Source organism: Argentina anserina, chromosome 4, assembly GCF_933775445.1.
Source record: "Argentina anserina chromosome 4, drPotAnse1.1, whole genome shotgun sequence".
Classification (NCBI taxonomy): domain Eukaryota; kingdom Viridiplantae; phylum Streptophyta; class Magnoliopsida; order Rosales; family Rosaceae; genus Argentina; species Argentina anserina.
The window spans coordinates 16,618,490-16,634,610 of NC_065875.1; the positions used below are offsets into that span (position 1 = coordinate 16,618,490).

The following is a 16,121-nucleotide window of genomic DNA, read 5'->3' on the forward strand; positions in this document are numbered from 1 at the left end:
GTGTTAACTTTTTAACTTTGCACGTTAAAATTCAAGAAATTTGGAAGGAATATTACTTTATAGTTAAACTGTCACGATCATAATTCTTTCTCCGTAAGTTTCGGAGTTAAAAAAGTCCCTTTTCCCACACTCTTTATCATTATCTACTGAAATCTGAGTCATGCGTTTGATTGCTAGACTTAACGAAATTGTGAAGAGGACTCGGGGTCATAACTTGAGGCCTTGAGCTAAGCCTTTATGCTTTTGCGTCGAAGACGCACAATATTTTCTTGGTGTTCAGACAGGTAACCGCATTACGTGCTACATTAGGTCTTCACACTAATATCACAAAATTTAATAGGAACCGCAATTTCGCACCACGAAATTCCAATAACTTCACTTTCTTTGACTAATGCCAAGGGATTTTCTACTTGCTTGGTTTTCTATTCCAAGTTGTTTGTGGCAGTGCTTGGTCCAAAACTGAAATACGATCCGATGAACCAAGGTAAATCTTATCATATGATTATGAACTCACGATTTATTTTCGTGCCTATTCAGTTGTTAGCGTCGGCATTTTAGATCGCATGTTGCTTTCAAGTCGAAAAGACTTGTATCTTCATGACTCCATCGAGCTAACTCACTCCAGGTTGCAAACTATGACGAGCTTATCAGAAAAAGGGCATTATTGTTTTTGTTGAATTCAAGTGTGCAGATCAATCAATTGTTGACTATACAGAAAATGGCACGTTGGCATTTTTGAGTTTGCCCCCAAAGCAAGATTTGTTTTTTCCTGTCCATGAATGATACATCTACAATTTGTTCACTACTGTCTACTAATGTGTACATCAGGTTGATAACATAAATATTACAGCTTCCTATCATTCAGGTCAGTAAACTACAACTGCACTGACAAGGATTGTTCTTACCCTGCTTTGAGCCGTCCAGCAAAGTGTTAAATGGCCTCGATCAAAAGACTCAAACCTCGTGCATGACATTTATGTCACCCTGGAGAATGTAGGTCACCAAGTGGTTCAACAAATCGAGAGCTTCTTCTCCTCTTAGCATCAGGACTGCGCCCTGTGCCGCCATTCTTTCCGGCAGATAACTTGCAGTTTGTTGGTGTAGATGTTTTTATTGATTTACTAATCTTTGATGATGACTTGACGAGGGGTGATTTCTCAGTTTCATTCTTGTTGCTATCAACTTTTCTACATGCTTTCCTCAATGGAGATCTAACTCTCTTTCTTGACACCCAAAATCCAGTTTCCACTCTTCTCCTGTCATGTCTTAGGAGCCGAACATGGAAAGGATTGGCAGCTGTGAAACAAACAGGCTGACCACCATCAACTGCACTCCTATCCAACTCAACATTTTCGTTGTTAACCTGAAAGTTGTAGTATTAGATGGGAATCCCAACATCATTTTGATTCCAGCAAAACCAAAACTAAGCATGAAAACAGGTTCTCGTTAAAAAGAGATTTACCAGTTGCAATAGTGCAGAAAAGCTCCTGGCAACATCATACTTTCCCTGACCTTTGACGACCTCAGAAAATGGCAACACATTTCTATCTTCTGGTTCAACGGATATTCTATCAATAATTCTTTCACCATAGTCTTGAATGTCAAAAGGAGGGTGTGATTCCTATGAGACATATAGCTTTTTTAAACTTGAACACGCAGAGGAGAAACAAGAAGAAAATGTTTGATGAAACTAGTGGGTGCTTCATTTTACTTTTATTTTTTTTAGGTTCTATTTTCTTAGAATGTATTGTTGTAAGAGGCAAAACATTAATCATTTAAAACAGATGGTGGAACTTACTTGCTCTTCCAGATTGTGCTCAATTTTCTGTTTCCATGATGAAACACGAGCAGCGAGTTCAGTTTGCTTCTCATTTTCAGCTATGCTAGCAAGAAGAGTGTCCTACATCAGCAAATACAGGTAGCCACATTTTAGTAAGGAAAAGATTAACAATTGTCATATCTATGAGGTGAGCCTAAATAATCTTGTGAAATACCAAGAACAAACACAAAGTAGTGAAATATAGAAAGCATCGCGATGGCCATGAAGAAATTGGATCAGTCTTTCTGGGAGTTTCTGCTAAATCTAGACACCTGAAAATAATGCCTGGAAAAGGCATTGCTCTTTCTTCTGAGAGTATTTTCTATTGTTCTGCAGATTATAAGCAAAAACATGGAGGTCCAATCAAAGGAAGATTTGGGACCAAACAATGCACACTAAAATTTGTTCGACCAGCCACAAAGAAATGTTATCTTATTCTTAATGGATTTTACCAGCACAAAATCACACACAAATCATAAGAAAAATCATACACAGTTAACAAACAAAGCATTGGGAAGTGTGACATGTTCAAATCAAGTATGCAACCATGGTCATGTCTAAACGAAACCTAGAAACAGAGCAAGTTCCAAAGTCCAGTAGCAGAAATGCTATAATGCAGCTCAAGGTTTCACTAGTACCATGAACAAGGACACTGAGTGAGAAACAAATATACTTACTAGGTGAGAGCGACATAACTCTTCCAAGCTTGCATGAGGATTTGGATCTTCATATCCAAAAGCTTCATCGGGGCCAAATTGAGGACAACCATCATCATGCTGCATAATTTCAACAAGTAGCAAGCAATACAATTATTCTGTATTTTAATTAAAACTTTTAGTAATCTACATTTACTGCCCCAGTCTAACCTCATTATTCTGAGGCGGTACAGCATTTGGTTCCCTAAAACCCCCAACATCATTATCGGATTCAGCATTGTCATTCACTGGATTAGAAGAGCCATCAAAGGTTTCATGTGTTCCATCAATAAGCGATTGTCGCAGCTACAATTAAAAGAAAAGGTTGAGATAACCAAGAAAAGAAAATTTACCACAAATGCACATCTACAAAACAAACCTTCTCAAATAGTGGAGGAGATTGGGACCCCCTTTGCTGTTCTTCAGCCTGATGTCGTATCTCCCATATTTCCATGAGTTCTGGACTAATAGGACCATGCAACTTCGCTGGTGGAAACATTGCAGCCATAGATGCCTGCTTTGAAGATTGTATCCCTTTCCTCATAAAAGCTTTGACTGGTAGGGAAAAATAGTAAAAGAAAAGCATGGGTTTAGAGCATATGAATTAAATGTACAACCTAGCAAGCCAGATAAACAAACAAATGAAAACAACCTTTCTGAAAAGGTTTTACTTTCAAATTCCCAGGTTCATGCGGATTCAGAGGCTTCCAAGGATCATCGTCCTCATCATCCAAGTCCCCAGGCTCTGAGTATCTATCACCCATATCATACCCATGAGTACCATCATCAAAAGTATTGCAGCCAGGAGGGTCAGGCCCAATATTACAACCATTGACCTCAAAGTGAGAATCAACCAGAGGAGACTGATTGATAGCCTGGAACTTCTGTGACCTATGTGCAGTCCCTCCTGAACGTCTTGAAGGTGACAGAAAGCTTTCTCGAGTTGAGCAGGCCCTATAAACACTACTTTGTCCTCGACTAACTCCATCCGCGCCCAAATAATCATCAACTGCTACAGCATCACAAGGATCTAAGAGAATGAAATACCGGTAAAGATCACATGTGGCCAACTGCAAACATCATATTTGTGACAGAATGATGTAAGTGCATTAGGTACATGTTTACTAATGACTGGCAAGAAAATAGGAAAATCAAAGAAATTATGTACCAGATATGACTCTAGTTCTCCAGAATCTCCAGTTGTATCTAAGCAATCACCTTCAAGGACAACTAGATTTGATGGGGGCTTCACAAAGAGATTTGAAGTAACTTCTCTGCCCAAAGGATTGTCTAAGAAACATTTTGCTTCCACTGCAAAATAAATAAATAAATCAAATTCAGTCGATGATTCAACAAAAGTATCAACGTAGTGAATTAGGTAGTACTGGCTACCTGCAATGTCATCTAATCCCCAAAACCAATCACTTTCTTCATCAGCAACCACATTGGAACTCCCACCTTCTTCAGGCTGAACTGATGTCCCTTCTGACTGGTCATTCTGCCTGGTTAGAGCACAGAATAGAGAACCATTAAAACTACTGCAACATGAACACCTCGTTGCAATTCGAAAGCAACATTGGTTGGTGCAACAAGACACTTAGGCCCAAGTTGGATGAGATAGCTATTATCATTACAATCAATATCACCTTTTCCTCAGAGTTAACATATTAGACAGAACATAAACAATACATCAAATAACACAAAACTTGCAAAAAATACAATTTGGTTCGAAGTTCAAACCACAGAGTCAGACAATGAAATCCTGATTTTGCGTAGGAAAGCTTCCTTACTGCTATCTAACTATAAGGTATCTGTCTTCCTTCTGTTTCTTAATTGCATATGTTGATTTTGGATTGACCAACACCTGAGACAAACTTTCTATAAGACACAACGTCAACCACATGAACAAACTAAACTTAGGTTAGATTATGCTACCACATATAATGGACTCTCAGCGCTTCTCGCATCTTTAAATGTAGAAACCTTGCAAAACATCATTTTTTGCCCAAAAACCTCAAACAGGGCTGATAACTAGTTTTAGAACAAGCAAACTTATACTGTAAGGGCTGGAAAAACCAAACATAATCTATAATAAGCTCAACCCACATATGCACAACTTATGTACCAACAGACATAAAGTATCAATTTTTACTCAAACTACACCTATCCAATTCAAACCCAATAGAACCCAGAAATGTAGATTCTCAGTTAAAGGCATATTACACATAAAACCCCACACAGTAATGTAATGACAAGAAAAAAGAACCAACCTTTTCTGGGAAAGAAACTCCAAAGTTCGCAACACCAAAGAGTGAAAATACTCCACCTTCCGGCTATACACCTGAACCGAACCATAAACCAGCATAGCAGCTGCAAACCCAAAACCAAAATTACCAAAAAAAACCCCAATCCAATCCAATACAAAAGACCCAGAAGCTCAAAACTGAACTCAATACAAAAACCCACCTTCGACGAAATTAACAGACCCATTGCCGTCGGCTCTGGCTTCGACGGAAAATTCGCCGGAGCAAATCTTCTTCAGATACTCCTCGAGCTTTTTTGCAAGATCTAGTTCCCAATTGGACTCTAGGTCACGCTCCGCCTGCACCGTGTGGAACTCACCTCCGGCGCCGCCGCCGCCGCCGCTCGGCTCCGCTCTGGCGTTAGTCATTGCGTTGAATTGGGGTTTGCCGCATTGTGGATTAGCATTTGGTGGAGGACTAGGGTTTTCGATTTGGGGGTTTTTGAGAAAGTGAGTCTTTTGGATGGTTTCGAGAAATTGGAAATGAAAGTGGAGAAGTCGAAGAGTTTGGGTAAGTCTGCAAGTCGTTACAGCTTGGGTTTTGAATGAAAGAGGAAGAAGAAGGAGCGAGTCCCTCAAAATTGGTTCAAATTATTTCGACGGCAGTGTTCCCGCTCCCACTGTGTTTTATTTTCTTTTCTTTTTTGTTGGGTTGTAAATTTATTTTAAAAATTATATAATAAATTACTTAAAAGTATCGGACAATAATTTAATTTATAAATAACTCACTACTTAATTTGATAGAATAAATAAAAATCAAAATTTACAAATAAATACTAAATGATGGCAAGTTACCACATGTCATAAAATATTTTACTTTTTTACCCATCTTTGACCCATAGTGTTTGCTACCATCAATGAAGATGTTATCTGCTACTGTCGATTGTAAAAATTAACTTCTATTATCGACTATAAAAACTAACTGCTACTGTCGACTTGGAAGACACTTACTACTGTCGATTTAGAAGGTACATGTTACTGTCAACTATAAATCTAACTGTTACTGTCAACTTGGAATGTACCTGCTACTGTCAACTATAAATCTAATTGCTACTGTCAACTTGAAATTAATTGAAATGTGGTTTAGTACCAATAAGTAATTTTCCCAAAATTAAATATGTGCAACCCTTTTGGTTGTCTGAGAAGAAGATAGTTGCACCCATTATCAACAACAACATTTAAAATATAGAGAAGAATTGTTCTCGTAGTCGTACGGAGAAATTGTTACCATTCATAATCATACCCACGACGCAAATGAAATATAATATTTAATTATTTAAATAGATACTGGATATTAAATAACATAATTTTTTCTAATTTGTTCATAACAGATTAAGTTGGTGGTAAACTCAAATGATAAATGATATAATGTATTTTAATTTTAACTCTATATTACTTGTACATTTTTTTCTCAAATGTTTACCATGTTATCGTCTTATTACAATTCTATCATCTATATGTGCAGTAGGATCTATTGATAGTTGGTTTCTTCATATACGCATCATTCCAGCCACATATGGCACACCACTAGGCTTGATCCACCTATCACCAGACAATATATTACCAGCTGTGAATGCACCGGCATCTTCAGGGGTGGCTAACTTGTACCACTTTACCCTAAGATTGGTCGCGGCACCAAGTCCCCTGTTTGAGAACTCACCGAACCAGCTTGTTTCGTGATTGGTGCTACCAGTCCACTCCGTCCAACCCATGGGATTAATGACATCATCTATCTGGGACTGCATTATGATGGTTCTTGAGAAAGGCTTCCATGGCCTACCCAAGTATCCTATTTTGGTGTTGCCAGATAGAATATAGTCCTTCTCGCCACTGATTGTGCAATTTTGGATAACAATGCCGGTAGGCTCACGCTTGTCAATCCTTCCTTGGGCAGTGACCATACAACTCTGATTTGGGTCGGGTTTCCTGATGATCATCTTGCAATTTTGGAAGACAACTGCTGCGTCACCAAAGATGAAGTCAATGGTTCCAGAAATTGTGCAATCACGGTAGAATTGCCTATGAGTTTGGGTATAGAGAGTGTCTTGGTAACCATCTATTTGGCAGTTGTAGAAGATGGACAGGTCAGATTGAACACGCAGTGCCACAGCTTGGTGTCCTCTGGCTCCGGCTGTGTTCTCGAATCCGATGTCCTTAGCAATGAAGTAGTCTCCAACCACAGCTACATGTGTCACAAATTAAAGACAGACGTTAGCCAACTTGATATGTTTAGTTTAACAAATTTATGCAAGTTACACAAACCATATAACGACACCCACCAACAGTTGCAGTTTTGAACGTTTGAACACCATCGGCAAAGTTCTTATTGCCTGTGATCTTGGTCTTGGTAGGGCCATCACCGATAAACATGACATTGGTCATGTACTTGTCAAGAACCACCTGCTCATTGTACACACCCTGCTTGATGTAGATCACAAACGTCTTTACAGCGTTATTCTTTGGGATATCCTTGAGCGCCTCATTAACGGTCTTGTACTTTCCACTTCCGTCCTTAGCAACTATGATGTCGGGTTTAAGGGAAATGGGATTGGCTGTAGCGATGTCAAGTCTGCGTGTCTCAATCCATGCTGGGATGATCTTAGGTACCTTCTTAGCGTCAGTATTAGCATTTGCCAAGAGTCGACGTTGGTTTTTAATGTTACTGTTTCCAAAGAGGTTGCTGATTTCAGAGGTCATGGCAAGTCCGTTCTTGGTGAGTTCTTGTGATGTCTTTAGAAAGTCCTTCATTTTAGCCCCGGCTTCGCCGGCGGTATTATCAAACCCATCCAAGCAAGTCTGTTCATAGTTAATGGAGGCACTGAGCCAAATCTTGAGGTCTTCGACGTACTCTTTAAGCTTGGTGACTTCAAAAGGACCGATTTGATCAGCAGACCTCTTTAGATCGTCGATGGAGTACTGAATAAGTTCTTTACAGTTCTGAAGTGCCTGGTTTCCCATATCATCCTTGGCAAGCTCTTTCAAGGTGTCCGAGTTGTTGATCACCTCTTGGAGCTTTTCCATGGCAATTTGGAACCCAACCTTGATGAGCTCTTTTGGGTCGGTTACATTGCTGGCTTTTTCAGATAACATATTCTGGCAGGTTTCTTTATAATCTGTAGGTTGGCAGACGGTTTCAATTGCCTTAGATGTTGTGGCTGGTTTCTTTTCGTCCTTTCCGCCTTTTTGACCACGGGTGACCCCAACAGCCACAGCAACCACCATGGCCACCAGGATCAATGCCGACACGCCAATGATGGCAATCTTCTTCTTCTTCGCGTGTCGGTTATTTCCGTTCATGTTGAATGTAATATAAGCTCTCTAAGATAAAAGGTGCGAGTATCCTGGTGGTGAAAAAGATATAAGAGATTTTTCCCTTTGTTTTTCTTATTTTCTTCTTTTTCAGGTGAGTTGCTGCATGCTGTTGGGGCCCCTTCTTATTCGAACCCTGTTTTTATTTTATTTGAGCAGTGCGCAGTTGATACTTATTATTGCCCCGCTGCTTGGAATGTTCTTGCGAATGGATGAATTTATAAGGGAGAAGATCTCCAAATGACTGTTATTGCAGTTAGAAAACGTGAGGTGCGGTAATTCTCCATCCATTAAAATTTAGCGGTGGTTGATGATTTCCTAATTTAGGTTAATTAACAAATTAAGAGAAGCTTACGAGCATGATTGTAGGAACAATGATTTTTGCAAGGCTTCCAGAAAGCTACTCGATTATTTTCACAAGGCGGTCAGCTTCGCCGGCCTTTTATATCCAAAATGAAAATAATTCACAAGTTATAATATATTTAATCAGAACGAATTATGCATGCATGTATCCAAATAACAAGGATTTTGAGATGATCTATATTTGTCTGTAAGTAAGATAGGCACGGTGGGTGCATATATGGTCACACATCGATCGTGATGAGCAAAAATAGAATATATTGGACGTCAAATAATAGTGAGGAAATAGTTTTAACTAAGATTCTACAACCTTTATCACTTCCAACAAAGTTCGATTAACATTCGTTAGAAATCAAGAGGCACAGATGAATTGAATACCCTCAGTGGTGCGGAATTTTACTTCCGGCGAACAGTCTGCATGCGGTGGCAATACCTATGAGTCAGGTACAACTTACTTCTACTTGTTGAATGCGCTCATGTATTTCTTTCTTCTCAAACGACTGAGTGCAAGTGTTAACTAAACCTGCAATTGAGTTCGAATAAGACCTGCGGCAGATGACTGCTAGGATTTTTCTTCATCTCTCTGTAAGATTACCGATTCTTACTTAAATCGCTTGGGGGATAAGCAGAGCTAAATATCAAGATTGCGGGGACATTGTACAAATTGTTGCTGACTAGTGCAAACTTTAGGTTTGCTATAAGCTAAGATAACAACTTGATGGACTTGACTCAGTGCTGAGGTAATTCAGACTTGTTCTACATGCAGCGAAGGTGCACACAGTAACGATGCTCTATTGGGAGGCTTTAGTTTTGCGGTTGTGCGAAAGCTTGGTTGAATTGTGTGTGCGATTTTTTGCTAAAGACCCCTTTATATAGAGAACACAATTTTGTTCTTTCTTGCGGATCAAGTCAACAGAACCCCTTAATTAAGTAGGATAACTATTTCTTTCTCAACTTAGATTCAACATATCCGAAATCTATTTCAAAAATGAATGAAAATCTTACTATATTGAATACTTCCCTAAATAACCGGTCCAACGGATTAAAAATTCAAAATAATTAACAAGTAATTATTTATGCCCACACACTCAGCATCATATCCTTTAAAAAAAAAACCCTCAATCTAGAAGGTAAAATTGCAGGAAAAACAAAACAGAAATAAAACTTGCAAAAATAAAATTTGGGCCTACAAGAAAGCCCAAAAACAAAGGCCTAACCCAATCTAAATATCTGTCTAACTTGCCGCCACCTAGTGTAGCTGCCCTCATGTGGAATCCCCTAGCATGGGTCAAGGCCCATATCGCCTTCAAAGCAACAATAACGCAAGAAGTGTGTTGCTACCGCCCCGTTCCAAAACGTGTCAGCTCCAGTAACCGCCCATTAACCGATTGGAAACCCAGTGACGTAGTCTCGAATTAGAGCCCAGTCTTCCTTTGAAAGGGTCCAGCCTGTCAACTCCAGATCGGAAAGAGACCTGATCCAAAATGGAACTAGCGTCGCATCCTTTGCGTATCTAATCTACAACCATTTTGTCGCCTAAAAAACCAATGTCCAGCCCGAAGCGATCCCAAGAAGTGATTCAAACCCCATTGACGTCACCAAATTTGAATGCACAACCCCAATCCGGATTGGATTCTATCACATTGGAATTACCAAAGCCAAAGAAGAAACTGGGAGAAGAGGAAGTAGATCAGAAAAATGATCGATCAACGGTTCTGGCATTGGAAGAGAGCCCCAACCCACTGATTAAAGTTCTGAGACCACTACGGGTGTGTTTGGCGCAGCTGTGACTTATAAGATAAGTTGACTTATACTTATTTCTGAGAATAAGTTTCTGATAAGTTAAGTAGTTGACTGTTTGGTAAACTGACTTTTTAAAGTGACTTTTAGTGGCATAAGTTGTGCAGAGTGTTTGACAAACTTAAACTGGCTTATGCTTTGTATTTGTATAATGACAATTTTGGACACCAAATAATTTAAAATATTTTTTTTTATTTTCCAAGAGTATATTTTCTTTCTTGATTCTTTGCAAATACAATATGAATTTTTAACTTCTTTTTTTATCTATCACTACCCTTTTACATTAGTATTTTAATTTTTACTTTCTCATTGACTTCAAGTAAAATTAATAAGTGTTCTATGTTTTCTTATACTTAATAACAAAATACATTTGTCATTGACACAAATAATATTAAAAATATCTTAATACATTCAACTAAATTACAAAACCAAATAACAATATATATATATATTTCATTTGCATCAAATAATTTCATATTATACGCGCACTCATCAAACTTTGAGTGATTTCATTTCTTATTGCTTCAATTTCCCGTGCATCATGACCATGCTCATTTTCCCCTCCATCATTATCCATCTCTACCTCATCATTTGGTATGTCAACCACCCTTTCTGCCCAACGAACAAAATGGGCATCACGATTTGCATATCTTCTTATATAATTATGAAGAGTCATGGTTGCAATAACAATCTTCACTTGTTTCTCAAATGAAAAACCTTGCATGTCCTTTAAAATCTTCCATTTTTTTTTCCAAACACCAAATGTTCGTTCTATAACACTTCTAAGAGAAGAGTGTGCTCAGTTAAATACCTCTTTTGCATTTCTTGGTTCTCGCCCTCTGTATTGTTGAAAATGTTGTTTTAGACATTTATAAGGTCCCAAATATCCATTCATCTGTGGGTAATCCGCATCTACCAAATAATATTTTCCTATAAAAAAAACAAAAATTTATCTGAAAAATAATTTATTTAGAAATAATTCAAAAAAGTTGGAAAAAATGAAAGTAAATATTAAAATAAAGTACCTCTTGGCGGTTTCGGAAAATTCATGTTAGGATTTCCAATAACCGACTTGAACACCCTCGTGTCATGTGCTGACCCTTCCCAACCGGCGCATACAAATATAAATTGCATATCGAAATTACAAACTGCCATAACGTTTTGTGTTGGGAATCCTTTTCTTCCAATATACGGAGTGGCATTTAGAGGAGATACTGAAGCGGGAATATGCACTCCATCAATAGCACCAATACAATCCTTCAAATGTTATCATTCATTAATTAATATCAATAATAAATTAACTTTATTAAAAATATTATAGTTAAGTAACAAATTATTTTTACCTTAAAATGTGGCATGTATCTAGTATCCCTCATTATCTCTTGTGCAACACCATTAAATTCTGGATCCAAGGGCTTAATCATTTTATCACCAAATGAAGCAACTATATCTAATGCTTGCCCAAAATATCTACTAATGGTTTCACCCGAATGCATAAACCGCTCTTGTGCATCTCTATTTCCACATCCATGTCCTAGTATATATACTAGCATTCCCACAACTTCAATATGACTTGTTATATTTGAACCCAATGTCCTAAACTCGACCTCCAAACCACTACATAAACGAAAAAATACATCCTTATCCATTCTAAATGCATTGTAACATCGACTTCCATGACCTTGTAAAACTTCCATTATCCACTTATTTCCTGTTTGAGATGATGTCATGCAAGGATTTTTATGAATATAATTGTTATAATAATATTCAATTAGGAGACCATTGAGTTGTACAAATCGCAAGAATATCTCCTCATCGACTTCATCTTCTTCGGAATTGTCCATATGATCCTGCCAATATAAATTTACACTTGTAAAATATGTAGTTGTGAAGTAAAAGTAAAATGCTACATATAAATCAAGCAACCTGCCCAAAATCATCCCTTAAAAAATGTAAACCAATGCATAAATTTGTCTAACTTTTGTTTTGTTAAAACAACCAAATAACATCCATAGAAACACACAATGCAAAGAGAAAAAACACACAATGCAAAAGAAAATATAAACCCTAAACGCAAACTTATTTTTCGGTCATTTCAAACTTCAACCACGCCAACTTCAAGTCGGGATCTTCCATAGTACAAAACATTTCTCTCTTTTCTTGATTTAGAAACAACCGAGTGCAAAAAAACCACAAGCTACTACCTTGCTCTGCCCCTGGTAACGAGCTAACTACCTTCATCACTTCTTTAATAGTGGTGTTGCTCCTAGAAGTTGCTGTACTTCTACTCTCAATTGCATCAGACATTCGATCTATTGTTTTGGCTAAAAGAGCCGCACCTCCCACCCTTCCAGGTCTTGTAGCCGAACCTTTGCATTTTTTCTCAACGACACTTCTTTTTCTTTTAGTAGAAGTGGGGGATGGGTCCACAGTATCCTCAGAATCACCATTTCCTTCAAGGTTTTCTTCTTCCAAAGGACTATTAGGTAAAGGCAATGATGAACCTGGTGCATATGCATTCAAACCCGTGGCTGAAGTCCCAGTAAACATTCTATCCAACTTCTCTTCAAACTCGGGGGGAATTCCTTTCTTTCGAAACTTTGCAACATTGCTTTCATCCTAGATAATTGAGAGGAAAAAAGTTAAATTGTAACATGTTTAAGTGTAAGGAAGATGAGATGAACACAAGGAAAAAAAAAACTGATTGAGATGTAAAAAAACATACCGCAATTTGGCGATTCCACCAAGAGTCCTCTGCATCAATGGTTTGGAGCCTTGGATCCCACCCAAGGCCGGTATGTTTTGTTTTTAGATCTTTCCATAATTTCCATTCCCCCTTAAGAACATCAACTTTATTTTTCAATTGTTTTTTTGTATAATTTTTATTCGATTCTCTATTGAAATTACTTAGCACATTTTGCCATCCCTCTTTGCTCAAATGACTATTTGGTTGATTATTAGCCTCCACCTCCTTGATAACTAAGTCACAAAGTAGGTCTACTAATACCGGATTCCATACGGCTGATCCCATCTATATAACACATGAGGATTGACATAAATCAACATGAAGCATACAAACATATATAAATTTGTACATGTATATATCTAATTTGTACATGGTTGATGTTCAAGTATCTTAGTGTTCTTCATTTTGGTCCAGTACGTTAGTTGTTCTTATATAGTACACAAATATGCATAGCACATATGAACTATGATGATCTATATTAGTGTTCTTATATTATGAAACAGCCAAAACTCTAGTAATTAAGTGGACCATGAAGCTGATTAAGTGGACCATGGAGCTGATTAAGTGGACCATGGAGCTGATTACTACCCCTAGTAAACTTTATTTTTTTGCATCTAAGTTGATTTTTCTCTGTTTTAAGGTGTGTTATGGCCTTTAGAAATACTGTTTTTCAAGTTTAATACCCCCAGTAGAAATTTACTACCTCTAGTAAACTTTAGTAAAATTTTTACTAACCCCAGTAAACTTTATTTTTTTGCATCTAAGTTGATTTTTCTCCGTTTTAAGGTGTGTTATGGCCTTTAGAAATACTGTTTTTCAAGTTTAATACCCCCAGTAGAAGTTTACTACCTCTAGTAAACTTTAGTAAAAATTTTACTAACCCCAGTAAACTTTATTTTTTTTGCATCTAAGTTGATTTTTCTCCGTTTTAAGGTGTGTTATGGCCTTTAGAAATACTGTTTTTCAAGTTTAATACCCCCAATAGAAGTTTACTACCTCTAGTAAACTTTAGTAAAATTTTTACTAACCCCAGTAAACTTTATTTTTTTGCATCTAAGTTGATTTTTCTCCATTTTAAGGTGTGTTATGGCCTTTAGAAATACTGTTTTTCAAGTTTAATACCCCCAGTAGAAGTTTACTACCTCTAGTAAACTTTAGTAAAATTTTTACTAACCCCAGTAAACTTTATTTTTTTGCATCTAAGTTGATTTTTCTCCGTTTTAAGGTGTGTTATAGCTTTTAGAAATATTGTTTTTCAAGTTTAATACCCCCAATAGAAGTTTACTACCTCTAGTAAACTTTAGTAACAACAAAATTTGACCTCTCTATTGGAGTTGCTCTAAACAAACTAAACATACAATTTCTGGTAATCTTCTAGTTGAACACAACAAACTGTAATGCCAATGTTTACATTGTTTCTACTCTCTCTCTATCTCTTTCTCTCTCTATTCACTATTGGAAGTAGTACAAACCAAATTCCACAGCAGAATAACAATTTATTAATAGTATATTATAGAGCAGCTGGTTCCTCTCCAAATTGGTGCAAAGTTAACTCTCATTTCTTATTTGTGTGTGTGTGTGTTGCCATGTTTATATGTTCAACTGTACAAGCTGAAATGTAAGAGGATTAAACTTGCTGATGATGATCCTAGAACCTAGAATTCTATGATGCCTAAAAAAAAGAGGACAAGTAGAGGAATCAATTAGAGTAGATATGAATCTATATACAATCACCATTACGATTACAAACTTCTTGACTATATTATAGAGTACATCTGATGGAATTATTTTGTATCATTTTCAGGAATGATATACAATAGAGTACACTTGTAAAGAAATTCAATTTCAAAGACAGAAACACTAGATCTCACACATATATAATTTCAATCACTAATCAAAACCCAGAAACAAAAAGAGAAGAAATGAGGAACAAGGGGGAGAAATAAGTTGTTTACCTCTTGAGCAGCTGCAAACCTCAAAGATGGAAAGGAGAACTGAAAAATGGAGGCACACCAGGAGACTACCACGAAACAAAAGAGAAATGGAGGCGCTCTGCAGGTAGGTTTTCTGTTCATCTAAGCTTTTATATTGGTAAGTTAGTAATTTTCAGCTATAGTCAAGGGTACCCAATGTCATTTTTAAAGTTCACTTAATTCCCGAAACGAAAACGCGGTGACTTATAATCATAAGGAAGAAGTCACTCACTTTTGCTTATTCCTCATAAATGACTTAGGCTTTTAAGATAAGTAAGTTCTTTATGCTTTTACCAAACGGGTATTCTCCTCATCTTATAAGCTCCCCCAAACGCGCACTACCTAGCGGCAGTCACTATTCTCTCGGACTCGGATCCTCTTCTAACCCATTCTCCAGCTGAGCTACCTAAGCTTTTGACAGGATCATGACACGTTTTCTTTTGTGAATCTTATGGTCTACAATTCCTTCCTTTGTTTACCTTCTCTTTTCTAAATTTCTCTCTCTTCCTTTCCCTTAACCTATTTGTCTCGATCAATTCGGAAAAACACTGGATTTTCGAATGGGGACCATATGATCTCCCTGCCAATCGAACCCTCTCTAACGGGGGTTTTTGAGTTTTATGTAGGGGTGGGTATAGAAAACGGAAATCCCGATCCCGTCCCGAAATTCATAGGAACGAGACGGAGGTCTAAAAACGTTTGTCCCGTCCTGATTCCGTCCCGTTTCATAATAGTGGGATGTGACGTGGGACGAATAATTTATATCTCACTTCGTCCCGTCCCGTCCCACCTTTAATGAAAACTTAAAAATTCTTATATATTTGTATCAAAATGAAACTAATTCATGTTCTTAATAACTCCAAAATTATATCAACTCAAATAATAATGGTAAATTATAATATTTTGAACATAATATGCATTTTTTGGTTAAAATTTCATTATTGAATATTACTTTGTTATGAAAAAAATAAAAATATAGGTTTTTATTTAACTTCATAGGAATGTGGGATTTGTCCCGTCCCGTCCCGTCCTGATCCCGTCCCGTCCTAACCGGGATTAATTCCGAGTGTGATGCATTCTTAAAAACCCAATAGAGTAAGACGGGATGTGAGATGAG

The 16,121-nt window shown here is 37.3% G+C and overlaps 3 protein-coding genes across 6 annotated transcripts; all 3 read right to left on the reverse strand.

The window, feature by feature from the left end:
• Window positions 1-26: 26 nt before the first annotated feature.
• On the reverse strand, window positions 27-5,422 carry LOC126789815 (condensin-2 complex subunit H2). 4 transcript variants are annotated; one of them, XM_050515873.1, is made up of 11 exons: window positions 4,981-5,422; window positions 4,785-4,884; window positions 3,973-4,016; window positions 3,683-3,825; window positions 3,167-3,584; window positions 2,894-3,069; window positions 2,686-2,820; window positions 2,497-2,595; window positions 1,799-1,900; window positions 1,463-1,621; window positions 27-1,363 (listed from the first exon to the last, which is right to left on the reverse strand). In XM_050515873.1, exons 1-11 carry the CDS (start codon window positions 5,183-5,185, stop codon window positions 980-982), a joined length of 1,965 nt encoding a protein of 654 aa, XP_050371830.1. In that variant the 5' UTR covers window positions 5,186-5,422; the 3' UTR covers window positions 27-979. The 4 variants fall into 4 exon arrangements, with proteins under 4 accessions (XP_050371830.1, XP_050371829.1, XP_050371832.1 ...); XM_050515872.1 differs by having other exon boundaries at window positions 3,907-4,016; XM_050515875.1 differs by having other exon boundaries at window positions 1,132-1,363; window positions 1,463-1,548; window positions 3,907-4,016.
• An 884-nt stretch (window positions 5,423-6,306) lies between these two features.
• LOC126789817 (probable pectinesterase/pectinesterase inhibitor 21) lies at window positions 6,307-8,113 on the reverse strand. The gene is made up of 2 exons (XM_050515876.1): window positions 7,096-8,113; window positions 6,307-6,998 (listed from the first exon to the last, which is right to left on the reverse strand). Exons 1-2 carry the CDS (start codon window positions 8,111-8,113, stop codon window positions 6,307-6,309), a joined length of 1,710 nt encoding a protein of 569 aa, XP_050371833.1.
• Window positions 8,114-10,757: 2,644 nt separating this feature from the next.
• Window positions 10,758-15,166, reverse strand: LOC126792274 (uncharacterized). The gene is made up of 7 exons (XM_050518734.1): window positions 14,987-15,166; window positions 12,915-13,316; window positions 12,387-12,883; window positions 11,629-11,902; window positions 11,311-11,542; window positions 11,097-11,215; window positions 10,758-11,021 (listed from the first exon to the last, which is right to left on the reverse strand). The coding sequence occupies exons 1-7, from the start codon at window positions 15,104-15,106 to the stop codon at window positions 10,758-10,760; spliced, it is 1,908 nt and encodes a 635-aa protein (XP_050374691.1). The 5' UTR covers window positions 15,107-15,166.
• Window positions 15,167-16,121: the final 955 nt, after the last annotated feature.